Below are 25428 nucleotides of genomic sequence, written 5' to 3'. Positions count from 1 at the left end.
GATAACGAGAGTCTAGGGAAACTATATTCCTGTTAGGGTGAAAGCAAAGGATGGTAGGTATAGGGAATGCTGGATGACTAAAGGAATTGAGGGTTTGATTAAGAAAAGGAAGGAAGCATATGTCAGGTATAGACAGGATAGATCGAGTGGATCCTTATAAGAGTACAAAGGCAGTGGGAGTATACTTAAGAGAGAAATCAGGAGGGCAAAAAGGGGACATGAGATAGCTTTGGCAAATAAGAGTTAAGGAGAATCCAAAGGGTTTTTACAAATACATTAAGGACAAAAGGGTAACTAGGGAGAGAATAGGGCCCCTCAAAGATCAGCAAGGCGACCTTTGTGTGGAGCCGCAGGAGATGGGCAGATGCTAAATGATTATCTTGCATCAGTGCTTAATGTGGAAAAGGTCATGGAAGATATAGGATGTAGGGAAATAGATAGTGACACCTTGAAAAATATCCATATTACAGAGGAGGAAGTGCTGGATGTCTTGAAACGCATAAAAGTGGATAAATCCCCAGGACCTGATTAAGTATATCCTACAATTCTGTGGGAAGCTAGGGAAATGATTGCTGGGCCTTTTACTGAGATATTTGTATCATCGATAGTCACAGGTGAGGTGCCAGAAGACTGGAGGTTGGCTAACGTGATGCCACTGTTAAAGAAGGGTGGTAAGGACAAGCCAAGAAACTATACACCAGGGAGCCTGATGTTGGTGGTGGGCAAGTTATTGGAGGGAATTCTGAGGGACAGGATTGACATGTATTTGGAAAGACAAGGACTGATTAGGGATAGTCAACATGGTTTTATGCATGGGAAATCATGTCTCACAAAATTGATTGAGTTTTTTGAAGAAGTAACAAATAGGATTGATGAAGGTAGAGTGGTAGATGTGATCTATATTGACTTCAGTAAGGCTTTGGACAAGGTTCCCTATGGGAGACTGGTGAGAAAGGTTAGAACTCACGGAATACAGGAAGAACTAGCTATTTGGATACAGAACTGGCTCAAAGGTAGAAGACAGAGGGTGGTGGTGGAGGTTTGTTTTTCAGACTAGAGGCCTGTGACCAGTGGAGTGCCACAAGATTTGGTGCTGGGTCCACTACTATTCATCATTTACGTAAGTTAATTTGGATGAGAGATTGAGGTATAGTTAGTAAGTTCGCTGATGACATCAAAATTGGAGGTGTCGTTGACAAAGAAGGTCACCTCAGATTACAATGGGATCTTGACCAGATTGGCCAGTGGGCTGAAGAGTGGCAGATGCACTTTAATTCAGATAAATGTGAGGTGCTGCATTTTGGGAAAGCAAATCTTAGCAGGACTTCTACACTTAATGGTAAGGTCCTAGGGAGCGTTGCTGAACAAAGAGACCTTGGAGTGCAGGTTCATAGCAACTTGAAAGTGGAGTTGTAGGTAGATAGGATAGTGAAGGAGGAGTTTGGTATGCTTTCATTTATTGGTCAGAGTATTGAGTACATTGGGAGGTCATGTTGTAACTGTACAGGACATTGGTTAGGCCACTGTTGGAATATTGTGTGCAATGCTGATCTCCTTCATATCAGAAAGATATAGTGAAACTCGAAAGGGTTCAGAAAAGATTTACAAGGATATTGCCAGGGTTGGAGGATTTGAGCTATCGGGAGAGGTTGAATATATTAGGGATTGGGGAGTGTCGGAGGCTGAGGTTGATGAAATCATGAGAGGCATGACTATGATAAATAGACAAAGTCTTTTTCTGGAGGTGGAGAAGTCCAGGACTAGTGGGCATAGGTTTTGGGTGAGAGGGGAAAGATATAAAAGAGACCTAAGGGGCAACTTTTTACGCAGAGGGGGTACGTGTATGGAACGAGCTGCAAGACGAAGTGGTGGAGGCTAGTACAATTGCAACATTTAAAAGGCATCTGGATGGGTATATGAATAGGAAGGGGTTGAAGAGATATGGGCCAGGTGCTGGCAGATGGGAATAGATTGGGTTGGGATATCTTCTCGGCATAGACGGGTTGGACCGAAGGATCTGTTTCCGTGCTATACATTTCTATGACTCACCAGAATAACTCATCTCCTTTATCTTGTCGAAGTTTAAAGCTGTAAATGTTGTTCTTCTTGCAAGTGTACATTTCTGAATTATGCCGTTCTAATGGTATAAATGTTGCTGTGTTGTTTTCGAAATCTGCAGAGTAGAAGCATTAACAATTTGGATGTTTTTATGCTGAATAGAGAACACAGCTCCTCATCTTTCAACATTTCAATTTAATTACATAAATCATCATGTCTTGTCTTTGTTGAGAGGCATAGAATACAAAAGCAAAGAAATTACGTTCAGGCTTTCTGAAACATTGGCTATGCTGCAGTGTTCAATCTTGGCCAAATGAATTATGCCAAGGTTCCGAGAAGAGATTTATTTTAAAAATCTTCAGTTACACACTGGGACTAGAGAAAGTGGGATTCTTCTTGGTAATCCATAGGCCAAGGAGAGATAGAAATATTCAAAATCATGAACTGCTTTTATAAAGTAGAAATTAAGCTATATCCAGTGGTAGGAGTACAGGAGAATATAATACAGTTCTGAGATCATTGGGGAGAAAAGCCAAGCAGTTTAAGAGAGGACAAGCAGTTTACACAGCATGATCTGCAATACACTGCCTGAACGGATGGTAGGAAATTTAATAACAACTTTTGAGATGCATCATTAAAAATGGGAGAAAATTTACATGAATGTACAGAAAGTCCAAAGATGTGCAACTAAATGGACAGTTCTTTTCAAAAGGCAACAGCATCCTTCAGCGCGGTCTTTATTTCTGATTCTATGCCAAAGAATGTGGAATTTTGTGCACAAAATACATTAAATACTCAAGATCAATTCACCTAAATCAGTTCCATCACACATTATTGCAATCATGCTTGATCAGTGATTTTGTAAAATTATGATCAGATTATTTAGTACAACATGAAACATCATTTTACTGGTGTTTAAATATTTTAATAAAATCAGTGATATCTGTATTGTAGGTTCTTTGTTTGAATGCCTTATCATAAGCCATACTGAAATTTGACAAGCATTTGAAATAACAGTTGATTGGATTTGCTGTGCCCAATGTAGAGGAACATCAGTTGAGAGAACTGATATTTCAAATTTAAGAAGAAATCTACAGTGACAATTTGGCACGTTTCTGGGCTCCCCATCCATGAGGTTGATTGAAGCAGAATCACGGAATGATTGCAGCTTGAGACAGAGACATGTACAGATAAAACCTGTGCTGTGCAGTTAGTCACACATGCTTGCTGCAACTTATTCCAGAGCCTAGATTAGAGTGGTGCTGGAGAAGCACAGCAGGTCAGGTAGCATAGAGTACAACAGGTGATTGGGGTTGGGGATGGAAGTGGTCGGTCACAGAGGAGTGTGGCGGAAGGTAGCAAAGAGTACAATGGGTGAATGGGGGTGGGGATGAGGGTGTTAAGTCAGAGAGGTGGGTGGAGTGTATAGATGGAAAGGAAGATAGGCAGGTAGGTCATGAGGGCAGTGCTGAGCTGGAAGGCTGGAGCTGGGGTGAGGTGGGGGAAGGGGAAATGAGGAAACTGGTGAAATCCACGTTGATGCCATGGGGTTGAAATGTTCCGAGGCGGAAGATGAGGTGTTCTTCCTCCAGGCGTCGGGTGGTGAGGAAACGGCGGTGGAGGAGGCCCAGGGCCTGCATGTCATCGGCAGAGTGGGAGGGGGTGTTGAAATGTTGGGCCACACGGCGGTGGGGTTGATTGGTGCTCCCATCCCCATTCACCTATTGAAATCTATGCTACTTTCTCCCCACCCCCACCCATTTATCTCTCCACTCTGCAGGCACTCTTCCTCGATTCCTGATGAAGGACTTTTGCCCAAAATGTCGATTTTCCTGCTCCTCAGATGCCGCCTGACCTGCTGTGCTTTTCCAGCACCACTCTAATCTAGACTCTGTTTTCCAGCATCTGCAGCCCTTGTTTTTACCTTGCAACTTATTCCAGCTAAGCAAGGAAGCAGCTCGTTCTAAACCACACTCAACCAGTGTTGCAGATGCTTAAGGCAAATTTCATGTACCTAGATTAGGATATGATTGGTCTGCTGTGTAACTCAGGATTGAAATCAAAATGTAATTTAGAAAAGGTGAACTCCAACTTATGTACTAAAGTGTGATTGCAACTGCCTGTGTCAGGCTCTCCAGGCAAGGGCAGTCTTTGACCCTGCTAGTTGAGTCTCTTTACATACAGGTAACAAAATGAGCTTGGTAAAGTGTTTTATCTTGAGGCTGATCACTTCTTCAACAGGCCCTATCCTGCCCAAACTGGTTCTCTGAAGGAGCCAATTATCTTGTGCCATTTAGACACATTAATTAGGAGCAGAAATTATGAATAATTAGGGATTATGAATTTAGTCATCTTCTTATTGTCCTGCATCTTTTCTTTTATCACATAATAATCAAATTCCTCTTCACTGCCTCAATTGAATCTACCCCCATCATATCTCAGGCTGTGCATTTCAGATTCTAATCATTCTGTAAAAATGCTTCTCTTCACGAGGTCATTTTTTGAAATACAAATTATATAGGAATGCAGGACTTCGAGACAGCAATAGATCATTTGACCCTTCAAATCTTGAAATGATTTAATGGTTTCAGCTTCACTTTCCTGTCTGCACCCCAAAATCCTGGACTTGCTCATTTGTCCAAAATCTATCACTCAACTTCCACAAATTATAGAGAGGAAATCCCATATTCCAACAATCCTTTTTGAGAAAACATGTGCCCAAGCTTTAGTCTCCTTCATATACCTTTAGGAATCCACCATACCTAATCCCTCAAGATCTTCTAAGTTTCAATAGGATCACCTCACATTCTTCTAAGCTCCAATAGGTATACTAGCTGACTCAACCATTCTTCACAAGACAAGTCCTTCACCCCAAGAAGGAGCTGAGTGGAATTACACTCAACTGCTTTGAAAGCAATGATATCTTTAATGCAAATGAGGTGACCAAAACTGTCTACCAAGCGTGGTCTCAAACATATTCTGTCCAGTCACAGTATAATTTCCTTACTTTTATATTCCATTCCCCTTACAACATCCAATGTTGCATTGCCTTCCAAATCATTGCTTGTACCTGCATACAAATCTTCAGGTACAGGTTGCACAGATCTTTCTGTATCACCACCTCATAGAACTTCTCTCCACTTTAATAATATCTCCATTTTCTATTCTTCCTGCCAAAGAGGACAAGTTCATATTTACCCAATTTATACTGCAAAAACCCAATTGTTATGCCTACTCCATTCAACTATTTCTTCACAGATTCTCTATCTCCTCTTGACAACTTACTATCCGACCTAACTTGGGGTCATTGGCAAATTTGGTAATCATAACATTCTGCTCTCTCATCCAAATCATTGGTACAGAGATAAAAGATGAGAAGTGAGCCTCAAGATTTTCAGGAAGCAGCAACCTTTCCATCTGAATGTCGAGGCCACATTCATGCTTGCGATCTTCTTTGGAGCCTCAGTAACATCTTGAAGGTGGTATCTGCTCACCAGTCACCCTTATCGACTGCACACACAAAAGACTTCTGATTCCACACACATTGGTGTGTGAATTGGTATAGGTAAAAACAATGACTGCAGATGCTGGAAACCAGATTCTGGATTAGTGGTGCTGGAAAAGCACAGCAGTTCAGGCAACATCCGAGGAGCGGCAAAATTGACGTTTCAGGCAAAAGCCCTTAATCAGGAATACAGGCATAGTGCCTGAAGGGTGGAGAGATAAATGAGAGGAGGGTGGGGGTGGGGAGAAAGTAGCATTGAGTACAATCGGTGAATGGGGGTGGGGATGAAGGTGGAGTGGATAGGTGGAAAAGAAGATAGGCAGGTAGGACAAGTCATGGAGACAGTGCTGAGCTGGAAGTTTGGAACTGGGGTGAGGTGAGGGAAGGGGAAATGAGGAAACTGTTGAAGTCCACATTGATGCCCTGGCGTTGAAGTGTTCCAAGGTGGAAGATGAGGGATTCTTCCTCCAGGCGTCGGTGGTGAGGGAGCGGCGTGAAGGAGGCCCAGGATCTCCATATCTTCGGCAGAGTGGAAGGAAGAGTTGAAATGTTGGGCCACAGGGCGGTGTAGTTGATTGGTGCGGGTGTCCCAGAGATGTTCACTAAGGCACTGTGCTAGGTGGCGTCCAGTCTCCCCAATGTCGAGGAGACCGCATCGGGAGCAACGGATACAATAAATGATATTGGTGGATGTGCAGGTAAAACTTTGATGGATGTGGAAAGCTCCTTTAGGGCCTTGGATGGAGGGGAGAGAGAGGAGGTGCGGTGGCAGGGGAAGGTGCCAGGACGGGAAGGTGGGTTGTAAGGGGGCGTGGACCTGACCAGGTGGTCACAGAGGGAACAGTCTTTGTGGAAGGCGGAAAGGGGTGGGGAAGGAAATATACCGGTGGTGGGGTCCGTTTGGAGGTGGCGGAAATGTCGGCGGATGATTTGGTTTATGCGAAGGTTGGTAGGGTGGAAGGTGAGCACCAGGGGTCCTTGTTACAGTTGGAGGGGTGGGATCTGAGGGCGGAGGTGTGGGATGTGGACGAGATGTGTTGGAGGGCATCTTTAACCATGTGGGAAGGGAAACTGCATTCTCTAAAAAGAGGCCATCTGGTGTGTTCTGTGGTGGAACTGGTCCTCCTGGGAGCAGATACGGCGGAGGAATTGGGAATATAGCATGGCATTTTTGCAGGAGGTAGGGTGGGAAGAGGTGTAATCCAGGTAGCTGTGGGAGTCGGTGGGTTTGTAAAAAAAATGTCGGTGTCAAGTCAGTCATCATTAATGGAGATGGAGGGGTCCAGGAAGGGAGGGAGGTTTAGATTAGATTAGATTACTTACAGAGTGGAAACAGGCCCTTCGACCCAACAAGTCCACACCGCCCCGCTGAAGCGCAACCCACCCATACCCCTACATTTACCCCTTACCTAAGACTACGGGCAATTTAGATTGGCCAATTCACCTGACCTGCACATCTTTGGAGTGTGGGAGGAAACCGGAGCACCCGGAGGAAACCCACGCAGACACGGGGAGAATGTGCAAACTCCACACAGACAGTCGCCTGAGGTGGGAATTGAACCCAGGTCTCTGGCGCTGTGAGGCAGCAGTGCTAACCACTGTGCCACCGTGCCGCCCGTGTCAGAGATGGTCCAGGTAAATTTAAGGTCAGGGTGGAATGTGTTGGTGAAGTTGATGAATTGCTCAACCTCCTCACGGGAGCACGAGGTGGCGCCAATGCAGTCATCAATGCAGCGGAGGAAGAGGTGGGGAGTGGTGCAGGTATAATTGCGGAAGATGGACTGTTCTACGTAGCCAGCAAAGAGACAGGCATAGCTGGGGCCCATACGGGTGCCCATGGCTATCCCTTTGGTCTGGAGGAAGTGGGAGGATTTGAAGGAGAAATTGTTAAGGGTAAGGACCAGTTTGGCCAAATGAATGAGTGTCGGTGGAAAGGTACTGTTGGGGACGTCGGGAGAGGAAGAAACGGAGGGCTTGGAAGCCCTGGTCATGGCGGATGGGGGTGTAGAGAGACTGGATATCCATGGTGAAGATGAGGTGTTGGGGACCGGGGAAAGGGAAGTCTTGGAGGAGGTAGAGGGCATGGGTGGCATCTCAAACCTATGTGGGGAGCTCCTGGACTAGGGGGGATAGGACAGTGTCGAGGTAGGTAAAAATGAGTTCAGTGGGGCAGGAGCATGCTGAGACAATGGGTCAGCCAGGGTGATCAGGCTTGTGGATCTTGAGAAGGGGATAGAACCAGGCAGTGTGGGGTTCCCAGACTATGAGGTTGGAAGCCGTGGGTGTGAGATCTCCTGAGGTGATGAGGTTCTGTATGGTCTGGGAGATGATGGTTTGGTGATGGGGGGTGGGGTCATGGTCGAGGGAAAATGAGGAAACTGTTGAAGTCCACATTGATGCCCTGGGGTTGAAGTGTTCCGAAGAGGAAAAGGTGTCCTCGAGTTAGCGTCTGGCTTCAGCGGTGTAAAAGGTCAGTGCGCCAGACTACCACTCCGCCCCCTTTATCTGCTGGCTTGTCACAGAATCGCTACAGTGTGGAAACAGGACCCTCGGCCCAACAAGTCCACACCGACCCTCTGAAGAGTAACCCACCCAGATCCATTCTCCCTACCCTGACAAATGCACCTAATCTACAGATCCCTGAACATTAGGCCAATTGGCTGTGTTAAATTACCATAATCTGCACATCTTTGGACTGTGGGCGGAAACCCACACAGACACGGGGAAAACGTGCAAACTCCACAAAGCCTGAGGCTGAAATGGAACCCGGGTCCCTGACACTGAGGTAGCAGTGCTAACAACTGAGCCACCACTGAAGTGTGCCTTGACACTGAGAAAGATTGAGAACTACTGATATACTTTGTAAAATGTTGAGGCCCTGACACTGATCCCTGTGGCACGCCACCAATTATAATTTGCCAATATGTAAAAACAAAGTTCTTCCTAATCTGAAGACCATAAAATGAAGGAGCAGAAGTAGATTATCCAGCATAATAAGTCTGTCTTGCCATTCAATGAGATCATGACTGATATGATAAGCCTCAGCTCCATTTTCCTCTCCTTTCCCCACTACCGTTCCATTCCCTTACAGCCCTCGGCAGTAAAGAATTCATACTCCATAGAGAAAAATAACTTTTCATCTGTCGTTAATGAACAACCTCTTACTTCGATTACGCAGTCTGACCCTGAACTCTTCTACAAAAGGGAAACAGGCTCTTTGCACCCACACTGTCAACTCTAAGAATCTTGTATGCTTTCACTAAGATCTCGACTCAATATTCTAAATCCCACTGACATACTTCCAAACTATATATCTCGTCATAAGAAAATCCCTCTGCACCTATTAATATCCTCAGATGCAGCCTATCAAGTCTAGGAGATGTACTGGTCTTCAGCCCCATTAGTTTCCCTCGTGATATTTATTGACTTCCTCTCACACATTTGACAGTTGATTCAGTATTTTTGGAATGATATTAGTGATTTATCATAAGTATTGATGTATTTATTCAATTGCCTGACAATTTCCTGGTTTCCTGTACTTCTACAAGCTTATTCTCGAAGGGGCCGATGTTTAATTGGGCTTCTCTCACTTTTTAAGAAACTTTCTGCCTGTGCTGATATTACTGGCAAGTTTGCACTCAAAGTTAATTTTCTCCCTATTTATTATTTCTTGATAACCTTTTGTTGGTTTTAAACTTTTACCAATCTTTTAGCTTTCCACTAAGCTTAGCCACACTGTATATTTTCCTTTCCTCGTAGTTGCTATCATCATCTTCTCTGATTAGCTTCTCCTTTCCTAGAATCCTTCTTTCTCACTAGGGCCTATGTTTGTGCTTTCTTAAACAATAATTTTGCACTAAACTCAATTCCCAGTTCACTTTAGCTAACATTGTCTGCATTTATTTCCAATTACTCTTAATACATTTGTTTTCAATTCACAATTCTTTCCCCCACAATAAAGCTGAATGCTAATTCCTACCATGGTATGCTAAGTGCTTTCGAGGGGATTTTTTACTCTGACATCATTTGGCAAGTCTGCTTCAATATACATTACCTAACGCAAAATAGCCTTACCCCTCATTAGATTCATTTTTCAGGGATTATAGTCCCAAAAATGAATTTTTCTTGGTGGCTACACTGTCAATGTGACATTCCTAATCTATAAGATTAAAGTCACTCAGAATTAATGTACTGCCTTCGTTTGTAACAGCCTTCCAGTACAGCTAAAACACTAGCATCCAATTCCTGATATGGGACAGTTTGAGCAATTGCTCACACGTAAAAAGCAAGATGAATCCAACTTGGTCATTTACCGCCCCAGTCTACTCTCCATCAGTAAAGTGATGGAAGGTGGCATCGACAGTGATATCAGGCAGCACCTGCGCAACAACCTGCTCAGTAATGCCCAGGTTGGGTTCCACCAGGGCCACTCACCTCCTGACCTCATTGTTTGTTTTTTTGAAACATGGACAAAAGAGCTGAATTCCAGAGCTGAAGTGAGAGTGACAACCCATGACATCAAAGCTGCATTCAACTGAGTATGGCGTCAAAAAACCCCCAGTAAAACTGGAAGCAACGGGTGATAGGAGACACACACTCGACCTGGAACAAAGGATAGTCATGGTTGTTGGAGGTCAGTCATCTCAGCTCCAGGGCATTTCTGCATGAGTTCCTCAGGGTAGTGTCTTAGGCAGTGTTATCTTCAGCTGTTTCATCAATGACCTGCCTTCCATCATTTGGTCAGAAGTGGGGATGTTCACTGATGATTGCACAACGTTCAACACTATTCATTACTCCTCAGATACTGAAAACACTCCATTTGAAATGCAACATGCCCTGGACGATATCCAGCCTTGGGTTGACAAGTGGCAAGTAACAATTGCATCACACAAATGCCAGACCATGAACATCTCCAATAAGAGATAGACAATCTAATCGCTGTCCCTTGATATTCAATGGTGTTACCATCACTGAAATCCTCACAATCAACATCTTAGGGGCTACCATTGACCAGAAACTCAACTAGGAATACTGCAGCAAATAACTCCCCTTCAGATTCTCCTCAGCCTGTCCACCATCTACAAGGACCAAGTCAAGAGTGTGATGGAATAATCCCCAGTTGCCTGGATGAAGTTCAGTTTTACATCACTGAGTTAACCTGCCACTTTTCCCTCGCTTCCCTCATTCAAATATGTCAATTGCCATTCAACATTCAAGTCCTGGCCTTGGTCACTATTTAAATATGTTGCTGTAATGCCTCAGATCATACATGTTTATCTCGACATGTGAAAGCTTTTGGCTCAGATAACAATCCAGAAAATACACCCGAGATTCTCCATTTTAATTCAGAACCAAATCACTCAATTTTCATAAGTAGACCCTCTTGCCTACTCATTTCTATGACATAAGTACCCACTTATGCTACACATCCTCCACCTGCAACCTAAAAGTGATTTCTTTGGTACAGATATCCTGAACGATGATCATTTTCTGTTTCCACTGGGTGGACGTCCAATGTTAGTATGTGGCAGCAACTTCCACAGTTGGCCATTAGTGCTTTAGGAGTGGCTTAATATGCACAGAACCTCTAACCATAATGGGACAGATTAGATGGAATGTTGCCCCCAAACCTGGCCTTGGAGAGGCAACACAGTTGAACAGACTCTCACTCACCATTAGAGAATTGTTTATATCCTCTTGTTACCACCGACTTATTTCTCCCTCAATCCAAACAGCTTACTGACCAATAGTGGCTTGGTCAGCTGAGCTATCCTGCAGCCACCTCACCCATCACATCATCGGCAGTGACAACATAGTGATGATAAATGGCTCCACCACTAACCCATTCATCATTCAGACTGGTATCAAGCAGGACTGCATCATCAATAAGCACATCGACCTAGACCCAATATACCGACCACTGCAGCGGACAGCTGGAACTGAACCGGAAGCGGCAGAGACAAACCACTATAAATGCCGGAGGAAACATCACAGAAGCGCTTCACAGGAGGCTCCCAAACACTGAAGATGTCACCTAGACAGGGGACGAAACGTTTGCAACACAAATTCCCAGCTTGGCAAACACAACCACAACAACGAGCACCCGAGCTACAAACCTTCTCCCAAACTTGGAACTGTACCATTCAAGATCGGAGACGGTTACAGAGAGTGGTGAACTCGGCCGGGACAATCTCAAAGGCCAACCTCCCACCTACAGGGTCCATCTACCAGGCCCGCTGTCAAGGAAAGGCCGCCAGCATTCTCAAAGATCCATCCCACCCTGGCAATGTTTTTCTACAACCTCTACCATCGGGGAGAAGGTACAGAAGCCTGAACACGTGCACCAGCCGGTTTTGAAACAGTTTCCACCCTAGTGTTGTTACAATACTCAATGATCACAAACTCTTAACATTCGTCTGTACCTGTTTTGGTCTTTGCTGCTGTTTACCTATTATTTACTTACCTGTGCTACTTAACCACGTGAACTGCCAGTATTGCCCTCTAGATAAAGCTTTTCACTGCGCCTCCGTACACGTGACAATAAATTCAATTCAACAAGACGAAAAGCTGAGTCAAAATGTTTCTTTAGTCCAGTGATGCTCACATTCCGTACGACCAAACTAATGATGCAGAAATGTCCGGATATCTGCCCTATCCCCCCCACACACAAACCCCGAATCATTCTACCTTGGATAACTACTTCTCTGCAGCTCTCCGCCTGGGTTTTGGGAATCACAGTCCGCAGGGTCACCTTCAGTCTACCGCTGGCTCGCTCCCCCGTCACTGCCAGGAGGATCCCATCCACTTCGCGGCCCGGCTCGTCCCTCCAGCCTGGCACCAGCTCCTCCAGCAGGGGCCTGAGCCCCGCCTCGGAGCAGCGCGTCTCCCTCTCGGCCTCGAGGCGGCAGCCGCTGAGCCGCCGGTTCGCCACCTGCGGCCTGCGCGTCCACACGTCGAGCGCGGCCCAGAAACCACACGCCGTGGGGCCGTCGGGCCCCCGCCGCAGCCGCCGCTCCGCCAACGTCACCATCGCCAGCTCCGGCGGCCTTCACAGGGGGAGTCACAGTAACTGAGAGGGACCGGAAGGGTCACCATGGCAACCGGCCATCACTTCCGCCAGCTCGAGCCACGCGAGGCCGGCGTTTGTGTTTGGATTGCGGGATGGCGCGAGGCGGACGGTTGGGATTGGATGGGGGCGGCGCGAGGGCGACGGTTGGGATTGGATGGGGGCGGCGGGAGGCGTACGGTTAGGATTGGATGGGGGCGGCGCGAGGCGGACGGTTGGGATTGGATGGGGGCGGCGCGAGGCGGACGGTTAGGATTGGATGGGGGCGGCGCGAGGGCGACGGTTGGGATTGGATGGGGGCGGCGCGAGGCGGACGGTTAGGATTGGATGGGGGCGGCGCGAGGGCGACGGTAGGGATTGGATGGGGGCGGCGCGAGGCGGACGGTTAGGATTGGATGGGGGCGGCGCGAGGGCGACGGTTGGGATTGGATGGGGGCGGCGCGAGGCGGACGGTTAGGATTGGATGGGGGCGGCGCGAGGCCGGTCGTGTCGAGGGAAGGGGGCGGGGCCAAGGTGGAACTGCCGGAAGTTTACATTTTCGAGGAAAGCGACGCGGGCGCTTTTGCTGAGGAAATCTGCTCAAGTGTGTGCGATTACAACAGCGAGCGAGCGAGTGAGGCCGCACGTCCTCGGTCTGTCTGTTAGTCAGTCAGGGAGGGTCTGAGCAGCGCCCGGTTGGCGGTCCAGCCCGGTCTGACTGGTCCCCCAGGGTGACCAGGAGTCGAGGGCAACGTCCAGCCGTTGGAGGACTGTCAGGAAAAGAAAAAGTTTGAAGCTGCGGTCTGGAAAGAAGGGGACTCAACAGGTGTGTGTTTGTGTGTGTGTGAGACAGCCAGTGTAAACGAGGAAAGCCTCGTGTTTAAATAACACGATAACCTCGGGAGAAAGCCAAGTCCTGTATGTTGCTGGAGCGCTGAGAAGTCCTAGAGAAGTACAGCATGGAAACAGACCCTTCGGTCTAACCTGTCCGTGCCGACCAGATATCCCAACCCAGTCTATGATTTGGAGATGCCGGTGTTGGACTGGGGTGTACAGAGTTAAAAATCACACAACACCAGGTTATAGTCCAACAGGTTTAACTGGAAGCACACGAGCTTTCGGAACGATATTCCACCAGGTGATATCACCTGATGAAGGACCGTCGCTCCTTAGCTACTGCTTCCAATTAAACCTGTTGGACTATAACTTGTTGTTGTGTGATTTTTAACTTTGTACAACCCAATCTAGTCCCACCTGCCAGCATCTGGCCCATATCCCTCCAAACCCTTCCTATTCATACACCCATCCAGATGCCTCTTAAATGTTGCAATTGTACCAGCCTCCACCACATCCTCTGGCAGCTCATTCCATGCACGTACCACCCTCTGTGTGAAAAAGTTGCCCCTCTTTTATATCTTTTCCCTCTCACCCTAAACCTATGCCCTCTGATTCTGGACTCCCCCACCCCAGGGAAAAGACTTTGCCTCTGTACCCGCTTGTCTCTGTCTCTCCACAGATGCTGCAGGGCCCACTGAGTTTATCCAGCACTGTTTTACCACATCTGCAGTATTTTGTTTTAAATTTCTGGCAATAAGAATTCAAGTTCGAGCAAGGCAGAAGTTTTCTTTTTGTCCTGCAATCTGAATAAAAAACTAGCCTGATGATTAAAAATCACACAACACCAGGTTATAGTCCAACAGGTTTAATTGGAAGCACTGGCTTTCAGGGCCCTGCTCCTTCATCAGGTGGTTGTGGAGTAAGGAGCAGCACTTTGAAAGCTAGTGCTTCCAATTAAACCTGTTGGACTATAACCTGGTGATGTGTGATTTTTTTTTACACTTTGTACACCCCAGCCCAACACCGGCGTCTCCAAATCATGACTAGCCTGATGGTGACCGTGTCGATGCAAAAATCCACCTGATCCCCTCATGTCCCTTCCAGAAAGAGATCAGCTGTCCTTTCTTGGTCTGGTGTATGTGTGACTTCTGACACAGCAATCTGGTTTACTCTTAATTGTCTGTTGGGCAATTAGGAATGGGCAGCGAATGGGCACTGACCTAGCCAGTGAAGCAAACGTCCCAAGAATGTTTTTCTGAAAATCTCTCCAACTCCTCCTTACGTATTTTCAATAGTACTTCCACTGTGCTCTCAAGAAAAGAATTCCAAACACTGGTGACCCTCTGAAAGGGAGATATTCTAATTTCTGTCTTAGATGGGCCTGGGAGACTCCTAATATTTTAAACTGTCCCCTGATTCTAGGCTTCCCCACAAGGGCAAACATCCTCCTAGCATCCACTCCATCAAACCCCCTCAGAGTCTTTGACAGTGTACAGTCCGATAAGATCCCCTGTCACGCTAAACAAAACCAGTTCGCCTTCTCAAGTAGATTTAAAACGTTTCATAGAATCTTGGTGTTAAGTACCTATTTGAGACAGCTCAGGGAATCCCTGATGGACTTGACCTGTAAGCCTCTCCTTGTTTGTCCCAGAGATCATACTCTGATAGTCTGGAATATAAAACTCTCACAGACAGTTTAGTTTAAATTATTACGTTTATTTACCAATGGCATCAATGTTGCACTATAACATAGATACCTACAAGCCAGGTATGAGCTAAGGTTCTAAAATCATTAGCAGAGTGGATCTCTTAGGCTACTCCCCTTATTGCTGCAAACAAGATGTCTTTTTAAAGAACTTGGTATTAAAATTACAAAAACACCACATGTCCTTAATCAGATAAGCAGCAATAAAATGGCATTTGGCTAGTACATCATAACGAGAGACTAGTCTAAACTATGTCAAAAAGGTCATGAGATAACTTTGCTCAGCTAACATGCCCAATATCATTGCCCTACAAAATGGCTTTTTCCTTGAAAATCACCTTAGATTCCCAGAATGCAAATTAAATTCATAACATTCACGAATCTTGAGCTCCAGGGAACAACACAAACGTTCAATCCATGACAAGCCAGTGTTCACTCAAATCAGACCACAATGAGTTAATCTTTCCACCAGCTTCCACTCTGTCTCTCTCTGACCCTGTATCTCTGTCTCTCTCTTTCTCTCCCTTAAACCCTTCAGTCAGTGAATGTAATTTACCGAAGAATGTTTTTCTCACTCTCACATTAACATCTTCCAACTTTCTTACTATGTCAGTTTCAGCCTTCGTGCTTTCCTAGCCTGTAAGGGTAATGAAACATTCACACTCCAGAACAGTAAAGACAAGGGAGCTGAGCTTCATAAATTCAAATCTGCTCAGTGTGGTATACCTGAAACTGCATCAGGATTGTTCTATTACTTATATATTCCACTCAGCTTATTAAATTACAAGTTCATTTCCTATTGAGTATGAGTTTTGTTAAGAGTCTTTGATACAACCAGAAATTTAGTTATCTGACATCCCACTGTGAAATGTGCGCGTCTCCAGCCCCCGGGGTGAGAAGGAAGTACTGCAACACATTTCACCAGTGAACAAATGCTATCACCTTTATACACCATTCCATTGACACCAAGAACAGATGTCCTTAATTCTGCTGAGCAAATGTGCCCGGCTCCCGCCACCGACCCTCTGAAGTGTGTCCCACCTGAACTGATCCTCTTACTCTTTCCCTAAGGCTAATGCACCTAACCTACACATCTTTGGACTGTGGGAGGAAATCAGACCATTGGGAGAAACCTATGGAGACAGGGAGAGAATGTGCAAACTCCACATAGATGCCCCCCCCAACTGTTGAATCTAATTCTGGTCCATGGCACTGAGGCAGCAATGCTAACCACTCAGCCACTGTGCTGCCTATTTCTTGGCTCTATTTTTGAAGAAGAGTAATTCTCTTCTGTCTTGCCTAATACTTATCCCATAAAAAATAGATTTAGGAGACAAGATAGTGTAGTCATATTGCTTTGGAACTAGTATTCCAAAGACTCCAGCAATGTGCCGGGACCTGGGTTTAAATCATGTGATGGAATTTGAATTTTAAAGTGCTCGAATTAAGAGTCTATCAAAAGCTATGAAACTATTATCGATTGACACAGAATCGCATCATTTCATGCCCTTTAGTGAAGGAAATCTGCCAACCTTAATTGGTTTGGCCAACATGTGACTCCACACCACAAGTGTAATTAACTCTTTAATGCCTCTTGAAGTGCCCCTCACCCTTCCCATCTCCATCCAGGATCCCAAACAGTCCTTCCAGGTGAGACGGCAGCTCACCTGCCTCTCCTCAAACTTAGTTTACTGTATTCGGTGCTCCCAACGTGGTCTTTTCTACATCAGGGAGACCAAACATAAACTCAGCATGTTTCGCTGAGTATCTTGGTCGAGCCCACAGGGGCCAACCTGACCTCACAGTCATCACCCATTTTAAGTCCACTTCCCACTCCCTTTCCAACATGGCCATCCTCGGCCTCCTCCATTGATACAGCAAATCAAACTGCAAATTGAGGAACAGCACCTCTTTCTGCCTGGAGGACTCAACATTGAGTTCTCCAATTTCAAATAACCTCCCTTCGCATCCTTGAACTCTTCCTAGCCCCTCCCCCTTCCTTCCATTCCTCTGACTGACCCTTCCTTCCGATTCCCAACCGGATTCATTCCTCTCATCGACCAACCAGGTCATACCCTCTACCTGTGCTCACCTATCCGTACCTCACCACACTGCCCCCCCCACGCCCCCCACTTTATCTGCAGCTCCCCTTACACCAACCCCTAGTCTGAAGAAGGGTTATACCTGAAACGTTGACTTCTTCACCTCCTGATGCTGCTTGGCTTGCTGTGTTTTCTTTCAGCCTCCTACTTGTCTGTCTTGAAATGATCTAGCAAGTTACTTAGTTGTATCAAACCACCAGAAAGTCTTAACAATGAAAGAAACAAAATGGCTCAGCTATCATCTACATAGGCACAGAGATGACTGCGGCAAACTTAGTCTTATTGACCTTACAAAGGTCTCTTTACTAACATTTGGGGGCAGTAAGAAATGTCTCAGAGGCTAATCAAACAACAATCTAAAACACAGTCATATTTGTGGAATCATACTTGGCCGATAATGCTCGAGACACCACCATTATCATCACCACTTCCAGATGTGGTCTGTCTCACTGGCTATAGTAGCAGCACAGTAGTATATAATCAGGAGGAAATTGCCCAGTGAGTGCTCAAAATTGATGTGTGGTCCATGTGGTCTCCTGGGATCAAGTCAATCATGAGCAATGGTCAAGGAACCCTGCCACCCCTCACCTGATGAATCTATGTTCCTTCATGGCCTGGTCTATTAATCTATGATTCCATTTAAAAAGATGTGCCAGGAGCAGCACCTGGTGCAACTAAAAGAAAAGATTAGAAATCATACAATACCAGCTAGCTCACTGACGAAGGAGCATGCTCTGAAAGAATGTACTTCTGAATAAACCTGTTGGACTATAACCTGGTGCTGATGATTTTTAACTTTGTCCACCAAGTCCAACACTGGCACCTCCACATCATAAAAATAAGGTGTCAGCCTGGTACAGCTACAAAAAAGGACTCAAACAACATAAGCACCAAATGATAGATTGAGTTTAGTGATTCCACAGTCAACACAACAGATCTATGTTCTGTAATATATCTAATGGTAGTTGACAGTTAAACAACTCTCAGGAGGAGGAAACTCCACAAATATCCCCATTAATGATGGAGGGCCCATGATATCAGGACAAATATAAGACCAGTATTTGCAACATTCAGCCAGAAGTGCCAAATGGATGATTCATTTCAATCTCTTTAAAAGGACTTTGAGGAGATGAAGTCCCACCTTGCCGCTGAGAATTCTCTCCATCCTGTGGTGTGGTACTAATCACAGTGCTAAATTGGGTAGACTTTTAAACAGATATGACTCAAAACTGGGTGCTTTTGGGGAACTGTGAGCCATGAGAAGCAGCAGCAGAATGGTATTCAAATACATTTTGATACACTCTTCATAACATCAAGAAATAGCTGGAGGCATGGGATACTGCAAAGGCTGTAAGTCCTGATGATATTCCAGCAGTAATGCTGAAGACTTAGATTCCAGAACTTAGAATTAGATTTTATTGTCACATTTACTAGAGTACAGAAGTATAGAGCAAAATTTACAAAGTCGCTATGCTCTGGTACCATCTTGGGTGCAAAAGCCTGAATTTGGAGCAAAAAAAAATCAGCTATCTTAGATACAAAAAGAAAACACAATCTAAAATACGAAAGACAGAACTCAAAAAGAAAACAAAAGTAAAAGTACAGAAAAAAAGCTAAGAGGAAAGGGTGAAGCATCCAGATCTAAAAGTCTTTTCTCCATACAGTAGTCTTACTCCATAGGGTAAATGGGCCCCCATCCCCAGAGACCCGAGTGCTGACGTTACCACAGGCCCTTGAAACACACTCCTTGGGTTAGTTGCTGCTGCTGCTAAATTCTAAAATGTGTACTGAAAACAATAAATGCTGGAGATTACAGTGGGTCAGATAACATGCATGGAGAGACAACAAGCTAACATTTCAAAGAAGATGACTCTTCTTCAGAGCTAAAATAAAGAGTGGAGGGGACAGCATTTATGCTGTAGTTTGGGGGTGTGTGGGTGTCTGGGGGTAGTGGGTGTAGGGTGGTGGTGAAGAAAAGATGTTGGTTGCTCAGATTAAGAAAAAAAGGTTGTGGGTGGGGGCCGCTGTAAGACTGGAACAAGGATTGTTCCACATACCCCATAAAGAGGCAGGTGGGTGCCTATAGCCACTCTTTTGACTTGGCAGAAATGAGACGAATTAAAGGAGAAGTTGTTCAGTGAGAGAACAAGTTCGGCCAAGGGGAGGAGAGTGGTGGTGGATGGGGATTGTTCACGTTTCTGGTCGAGGCAGAAGCTGAGAACTATCAGACCATTCTGGTGGGGAATGGAGGTATTGAGGAATTGAACATCCATAGTGAACAGGAGGCAGTTCGGGTCTGGGACCTGGAAGTTGTCAATATGGTGGGTGGCATCAGAGAAATTGCAGATGTAGGTGGGCAGGGTCTGGACAAGTGGAAAGAGAATGGAGTCAAGGAAAGAGGAAATAAGCTCATTGGGGCCGACCGGGTGTAGAAGCAGACTACTAGTTTGGATGCAGTGGGGAGGAAGATCTCCAGAGGTACTGGAATGAGGTTGGTGACGTAATGGCTTCCCTGTCTTTTAATTTGTTATAAGACGCTCCCGTCCCCTCCCCCTTCACATTTGCTGTCTGGCAGGAAACACACCATTGTGTTGTGCCATTCACACATTCTGATCACTTAATCTGAAGTATCAACATCTTTTCTTCACTGGCACTGTACACCCACTATTCCCCATGCACACTAACATAAATGGTGTCTCCTCCACACTTTACTTCAGCTGTGGTGAAGAGTCATCTAAGCTCAAAATGTTAGCTTGCTCTCTCTCCATGGATGCAGCCTGACCTGCTGTCATCTCCAGAATTTGTTGTTTTCAGTACAGATTCCAGCATCTGCTGTAATTTGAATCAGAGAACATACTGCCCCCAAGTTATTGCTGCCGTTTGCCCTCTTTTTGCCAAAGCCCTCCTGAAGACACTGCAAAATGCAAATAGAAAAAGGCAGAGGAAAAGAAAGAGGATTTTGCTTATTAAAAAAAGTAGATGGAAACAGGTGACCCAGGGATCAGCTGCTGAAATGTTATAGAACATAGAAGAATACAGCGCAGTACAGGCCCTTTGGCCCTCGATGTTGCGCCGATCCAAGCTCACCTAACCTACACTAGCCCACTATCCTCCATATGCTTATCCAATGCCCGTTTAAATGCTCATAAAGAGGGAGAGTCCACCACTGCTACTGGCAGAGCATTCCATGAACTCACGATTCGCTGAGTAAAGAATCTACCCCTAACATCTGCCCTATATCTACCACCCCTTAATTTAAAGCAATTCCCCCCTCGTAATAGCTGACTCCATACGTGGAAAAAGGTTCTCATGGTCAACCCTATCTAAACCCCTAGTCATCTTGTACTCCTCTATCAAGTCACCCCTAAACTTTCTTTTCTCCAATGAAAACAGCCCCAAGTGCCTCAGCCTTTCCTCTTACGATCTTCCTACCATACCAGGCAACATCCTGGTAAATATTGCATTCTTCACCGCACTATTTACCTGCGTGGCAACTTTCAAAGATCTGTGTACATGGACACCAAGATCCCTCTGCTCATCCACACTACCAAGTGTCATCCACTACTAATCCGACCATTAGCCCAGTACCCCATCTTTTTGTTACTCTTACCAAAGTGAATCACCTCACACTTAGCTACATTGAACTCCATTTGACACCTTTCTGCCCAGCTCTGCAGCTTATCTATGTCCCGCTGTAACCTGACACATCCTTCCTCACTGTCAACAACTCCACTGACTTTCGTATCATCCACAAACTTGCTCACCCAACCTTCTAGCCCCTCCTCCAGGTCATTTATAAAAATGACAAACAGCAGTGGTCCCAAAAACCGATCCTTGCGGAACACCGCTAGTAACTGCACTCCAAGATGAACCTTTACCATCAACTACTACCCTCTGTCTTCTTCCAGCCAGCCAATTCCTAATCCAAACCTCCAACTCACTCTCAATGCCATACCTCTGTATTTTTTGCAGTAGCCTACCATGGGGAACCTTATCAAATGCCTTACTAAAATCCATATACACCACATCTACCGCTTTACCCTCGTCCACCTCCTTAGTCACTTTCTCAAAGAATTCAATAAGGTTTGTGAGGCACGATCTGCCCTTCACAAAACCATGCTGACTATCCTTGATCACATTATTCCTATCCAGATGTTCATAAATCCTATCCCTTACAATTCTCTCTAAGACTTTGCCCACAACAGAAGTGAGGCTCACCGGCCTATAGTTACTAGGGTTATCCCTACTCCCCTTCTTGAACAAGGGAACCACATTTGCTATCCTCCAGTCTTCTGGCACTATTCCTGTAGACAATGAGGACATAAAAATCAAGGCCAATGGCTCTGCAATCTCTTCCCTTGTTTCCCAGAGAATCCTGGGATAAATGCTATCAGGCCCAGGGGACTTATCTATTTTCACCCTTTCCAGAATTTCCAACACCTCTTCCCTACATACCTCAAAGCCGTCCATTCTAATTAATTGTGACTCAGTATTCACATCAGCAACAATGTCCTGTTCCTGAGTGAATACTGACGAAAAGTATTCATTCAGTATCTCCCCAATCTCTTTAGCCTCCACACACAACATCCCACTACTATCCTTGACTGGACCTATTCCTACCCTAGTCATTTTTTTTTCCTGACATACCTATAGAAAGCCTTCGGGTTTTCCCTAATCCTACCAACTAAGAACTTTTAATGTCCCCTCCTTGCTGCTCTTAGCTCTCTCTTCAGAACCTTCATGGCTACCTTATAAAACTCAATCGCCCCAATTGAACCTTCATGCCTCATCTTTACATAGGCCGCCCTCTTCCATTTAACAAGAGATTCCAATTCCTTATTAAACCACGGCTCCCTCACACGACCCTTTCCTCCCTGCCTGACAGGTACATACCTATCAAGGACAGTCAATAGTTGCTCCTTGAACAAGCTCCACATATCATTTGTGTTCTTTCCTTGAAGCCTACTTTTCCAAGCCACGCATCCTAAGTCATGCCTCACCGCATCATAATTTCCCTGCCCACAGCTATAACTCTTGCCCTGCAGTGCACACTTATCCCTCTCCATCACTAGAGTAAAAGTCACCGAATTGTGGTCACTGTCCCCAAAGTGCTCACCTACCTCTAATTCTAACACCTGGCCTGGTTCGTTACCCAGAACCAAATCCAGTATGGCCTCACCTCTTGTTGGCCTGTCTACATATTGTGTCAGGAAACCCTCCTGCACACATTGGACAAACACCGACCCATCTAACGGAACTCGAGCTATAGCTTTCCCAATCAATATCAGAAAAGTTAAAGTCCCCCATAACAACCACCCTATTACTTTCACTCTTCTCCTGAATCATCCTCGCAATCCTTTCTTCTATGTTTCTAGGACTTTAGGAGGCCTGTAAAAAAAACTCCTAACAGGGTGACTTCACCTTTCCTATTCCTAACCTCAGCCCAAACTACCTCAGATGGCGAGTCTTCATCCATCATCCTTTCCACCGCTGTAATACTATCTTTGATGAGCAATGCCACACCTCCCCCTCTTTTACCCCCACCTCTGACCCTACAAAATCATTTCAACCCTGGAACCTGCAACAGCCAATCCTGTCCCTGTTCTACCCATGTCTCTGTAATAGATGTTGTGCCGCTACTCTGCCTCCATTTTGGATGGATGCCTGACCTCTCGCTAAGTTCTAATCCAGCTACAACACTGGAAATTGTCCAGTTATGTCCTATAAATAAAGATCAAAACATCCATCCTGACCAATTACCACCTCATTGGTCTATTCTTGATAATTAGTGAGGTGATGGAAGACGTCATCAACAGTGCTACTAAACAGGACTTGCTTAGGAGACTAATACTCTGTGTGGGTACCGCTAGAGCCACTCAGCTCCTAATCTCATGACAGATTTCACTCAAATATGTACATAAGAACTGTATTCCAGATGTATGGTAGGAGTGATGGCTCTTGACATCAATTATGCATTTGCCCAAGTGTGGTATTTAGAGTCAGAGAGATATACAGCATGGAACCAGACCCTATGGTCCAACCCGTCCATGCCGACCAGATATCCCAACCCAATCGAGTCAAACTTGACAGCATCCTGCCCATATCCCTCCAAACCCTTCCTATTCATATACCCATCCAAATGCCTTTTAAATGTTGCAATTGTACCAGCCTCCACCACTTTTTCTGGCAGCTCATTCCATACATGTACCACCCTCTGCATGAAAATGTTGCCCTTTAGGTCTCTTTTATATCTTTCCCCCTCACCCTAAACCTATGCCCTCTAATTCTGGACTCCCCCCACCCCCGGGAAAAGACTTTGTCTATTTTTCCTATCCAAGCCCCTCAATTTTGTAAACCTCTATAAGGTCACCCCTCAGTCTCTGACGCTCCAGGGAAAACAGCCCCACCCTGTTCAGCCTCTCCCTATAGCTCAAAACCTCCAACCCTGGCAACATCTTTGTAAATCTTTTCTGAACCCTTTCAAGTTTCACAACATCTTTCCAATACGAAGGAGCCCAGAATTGCACGCAGTATTCCAACAGTGGCCTAACCAATGTTCTGTACAGCCGCAACATGACATCCCAACTCCTGTACTCGATACTCTGGCCAATAAAGGAAAGCATACCAAACGCCACCTTCGCTATCCTATCTACCTGCGACTCCACTTTCAAGGAGCTATGAATCTGCACTCCAAGGTCTTTTTGTTCAGCAAAACTCCCTAGGACCTTACCATTAAGTGTATAAGTCCTGTTAAGATTTGCTTACCCAAAATGCAGCACCTCACATTTATCTGAATTAAACTCCATCTGCCACTTCTCAGCCCATTGGCTCATCTGATCAAGACCTGTTGTAATCTGAGGTAACCCTCTTCACTGTCCACCACGCCTCCAGTTTTGATGTCATCTGCAAACTGACTAACTATACCTCTTATGCTCGCATCCAAATCATTTATACAAATGATGAAAAGTAGAGGGCCCAGCATCAATCCTTGTGGCACTCCACTGGTCACAGGCCTCCAGTGTGAAAAACAACCCTCCACCACCACCCTGTGTCTTCTACCTTTGAGCCAGTTCTGTAACCAAAAGGCTAGTTCTTCCTGTATTCCGTGAGATCTAACCTTGCTAACCAGTTTCCCATGGGAAACCTTGTCGAATGGCGTACTGAAGTCCAAATAAGAGTCCTAGCAAAATTGAAATTGATAGGAATTAACATTTCTGCTGGTTGGAGTCACATCTGGCACAAAGGAAGAAAATGGTTGTTGGAGATCAGTCATCTCAATGTTTAGCATAACATTAAGCACCATTCTAACTCCTCAAATACTGAAACTGTGCAGTTTAAAATGCAGCAAAACCTGGACAAGACCCAGACTTCGGCTGACAAGTGGCTTATAACCTGTCCATTACGCAAATGCCAGAGAATGACCATCTCCAATAAGACCTCATCTGATCACACCCCTTAATATTCATTATTACCATTCTGTAGATTACCATTGAACAGAAACTGAACTGGCCTAGCCATATAAATACTATAGCTCCAAGCAGGTCAGATGCTATGAATCTTGCAGTAAGTAACTGACCACCTGAATCCATAAAGCCTGTTCACAGTCTACAAGGTACAAGTCAGAGCTTCACTGTCAGAAATCACCCCTTCTGCCTTATATCCAGTGCCTTGATCATATTCCCCACCCTCCACCCATTTTGCAACTGACAGGTTGCCTTCATTGGCTTGTTAGTCAGGTAGCCTGACTGTTCCTTTTCCCACATGGAGCTGAATTAATTGCATTGACAAAAAAAAGTATTTACAAAGAACAGTGAGAAAATACTAATCAATCTGAATTTTATCCTATTGCTGAGGGAAGAGGATTGGTCAGGAAACCAACAAAATTTCCCTGTTAATCTTCAAATAATCTTATAGGATCCTGCACATTCACTTTGAAATTTAAAACAGCAGATCAGTTTAGCAAAGGATTATGTATGCCAATATTGCATTCCCTGAATTGCCAGTGATTGCCCAACAGTCTTGTGCTCAAGATCTGAAATATAGCTTGAACCATGGCTACCTGATTCACAAACAAGGGGAACTATCATTTTGCTAAGTTGATAAAATTAGGTATGCTAAAATTCTGTTCATGAACTGTTTGCACAATGTCTCTCCTGACCACTCCTCTGTTGTGCTC

At 45.3% G+C, this 25428-nt stretch overlaps 2 protein-coding genes across 5 annotated transcripts in view; one reads left to right on the top strand and one right to left on the bottom strand.

Annotated features, from left to right (window-relative positions):
- trmt44 (tRNA methyltransferase 44 homolog) overlaps positions 1-12759 on the bottom strand; it is a 73783-nt gene extending 61024 nt beyond the window's left edge. Inside the window, exons 1-2 of one of the 4 annotated variants that reach the window (XM_072573710.1) lie at positions 12251-12759; positions 2050-2173 (exon numbers count right to left, since the gene is read on the bottom strand). In XM_072573710.1, coding sequence (XP_072429811.1) covers positions 2050-2173; positions 12251-12593 — 467 coding nt within the window. In that variant the 5' untranslated portion in view covers positions 12594-12759. The remainder of the gene's footprint in view (positions 1-2049; positions 2174-12250) is intronic. The other 3 variants (XM_072573797.1, XM_072573615.1, XM_072573526.1) reach the window with 3 other exon arrangements.
- Positions 12760-13170: 411 nt separating this feature from the next.
- Positions 13171-25428, top strand: part of acox3 (acyl-CoA oxidase 3, pristanoyl) — a 197628-nt gene continuing 185370 nt past the window's right edge. The window contains exon 1 of the mRNA XM_072573388.1: positions 13171-13434. The gene's annotated coding sequence lies outside the window, so the exon portion shown is untranslated. The remainder of the gene's footprint in view (positions 13435-25428) is intronic.

Source organism: Chiloscyllium punctatum, chromosome 1, assembly GCF_047496795.1.
Source record: "Chiloscyllium punctatum isolate Juve2018m chromosome 1, sChiPun1.3, whole genome shotgun sequence".
NCBI classification, from domain to species: domain Eukaryota; kingdom Metazoa; phylum Chordata; class Chondrichthyes; order Orectolobiformes; family Hemiscylliidae; genus Chiloscyllium; species Chiloscyllium punctatum.
Note: the sequence above shows the minus strand (reverse complement) of the source record. Positions and strands in the feature narration are given on the sequence as shown.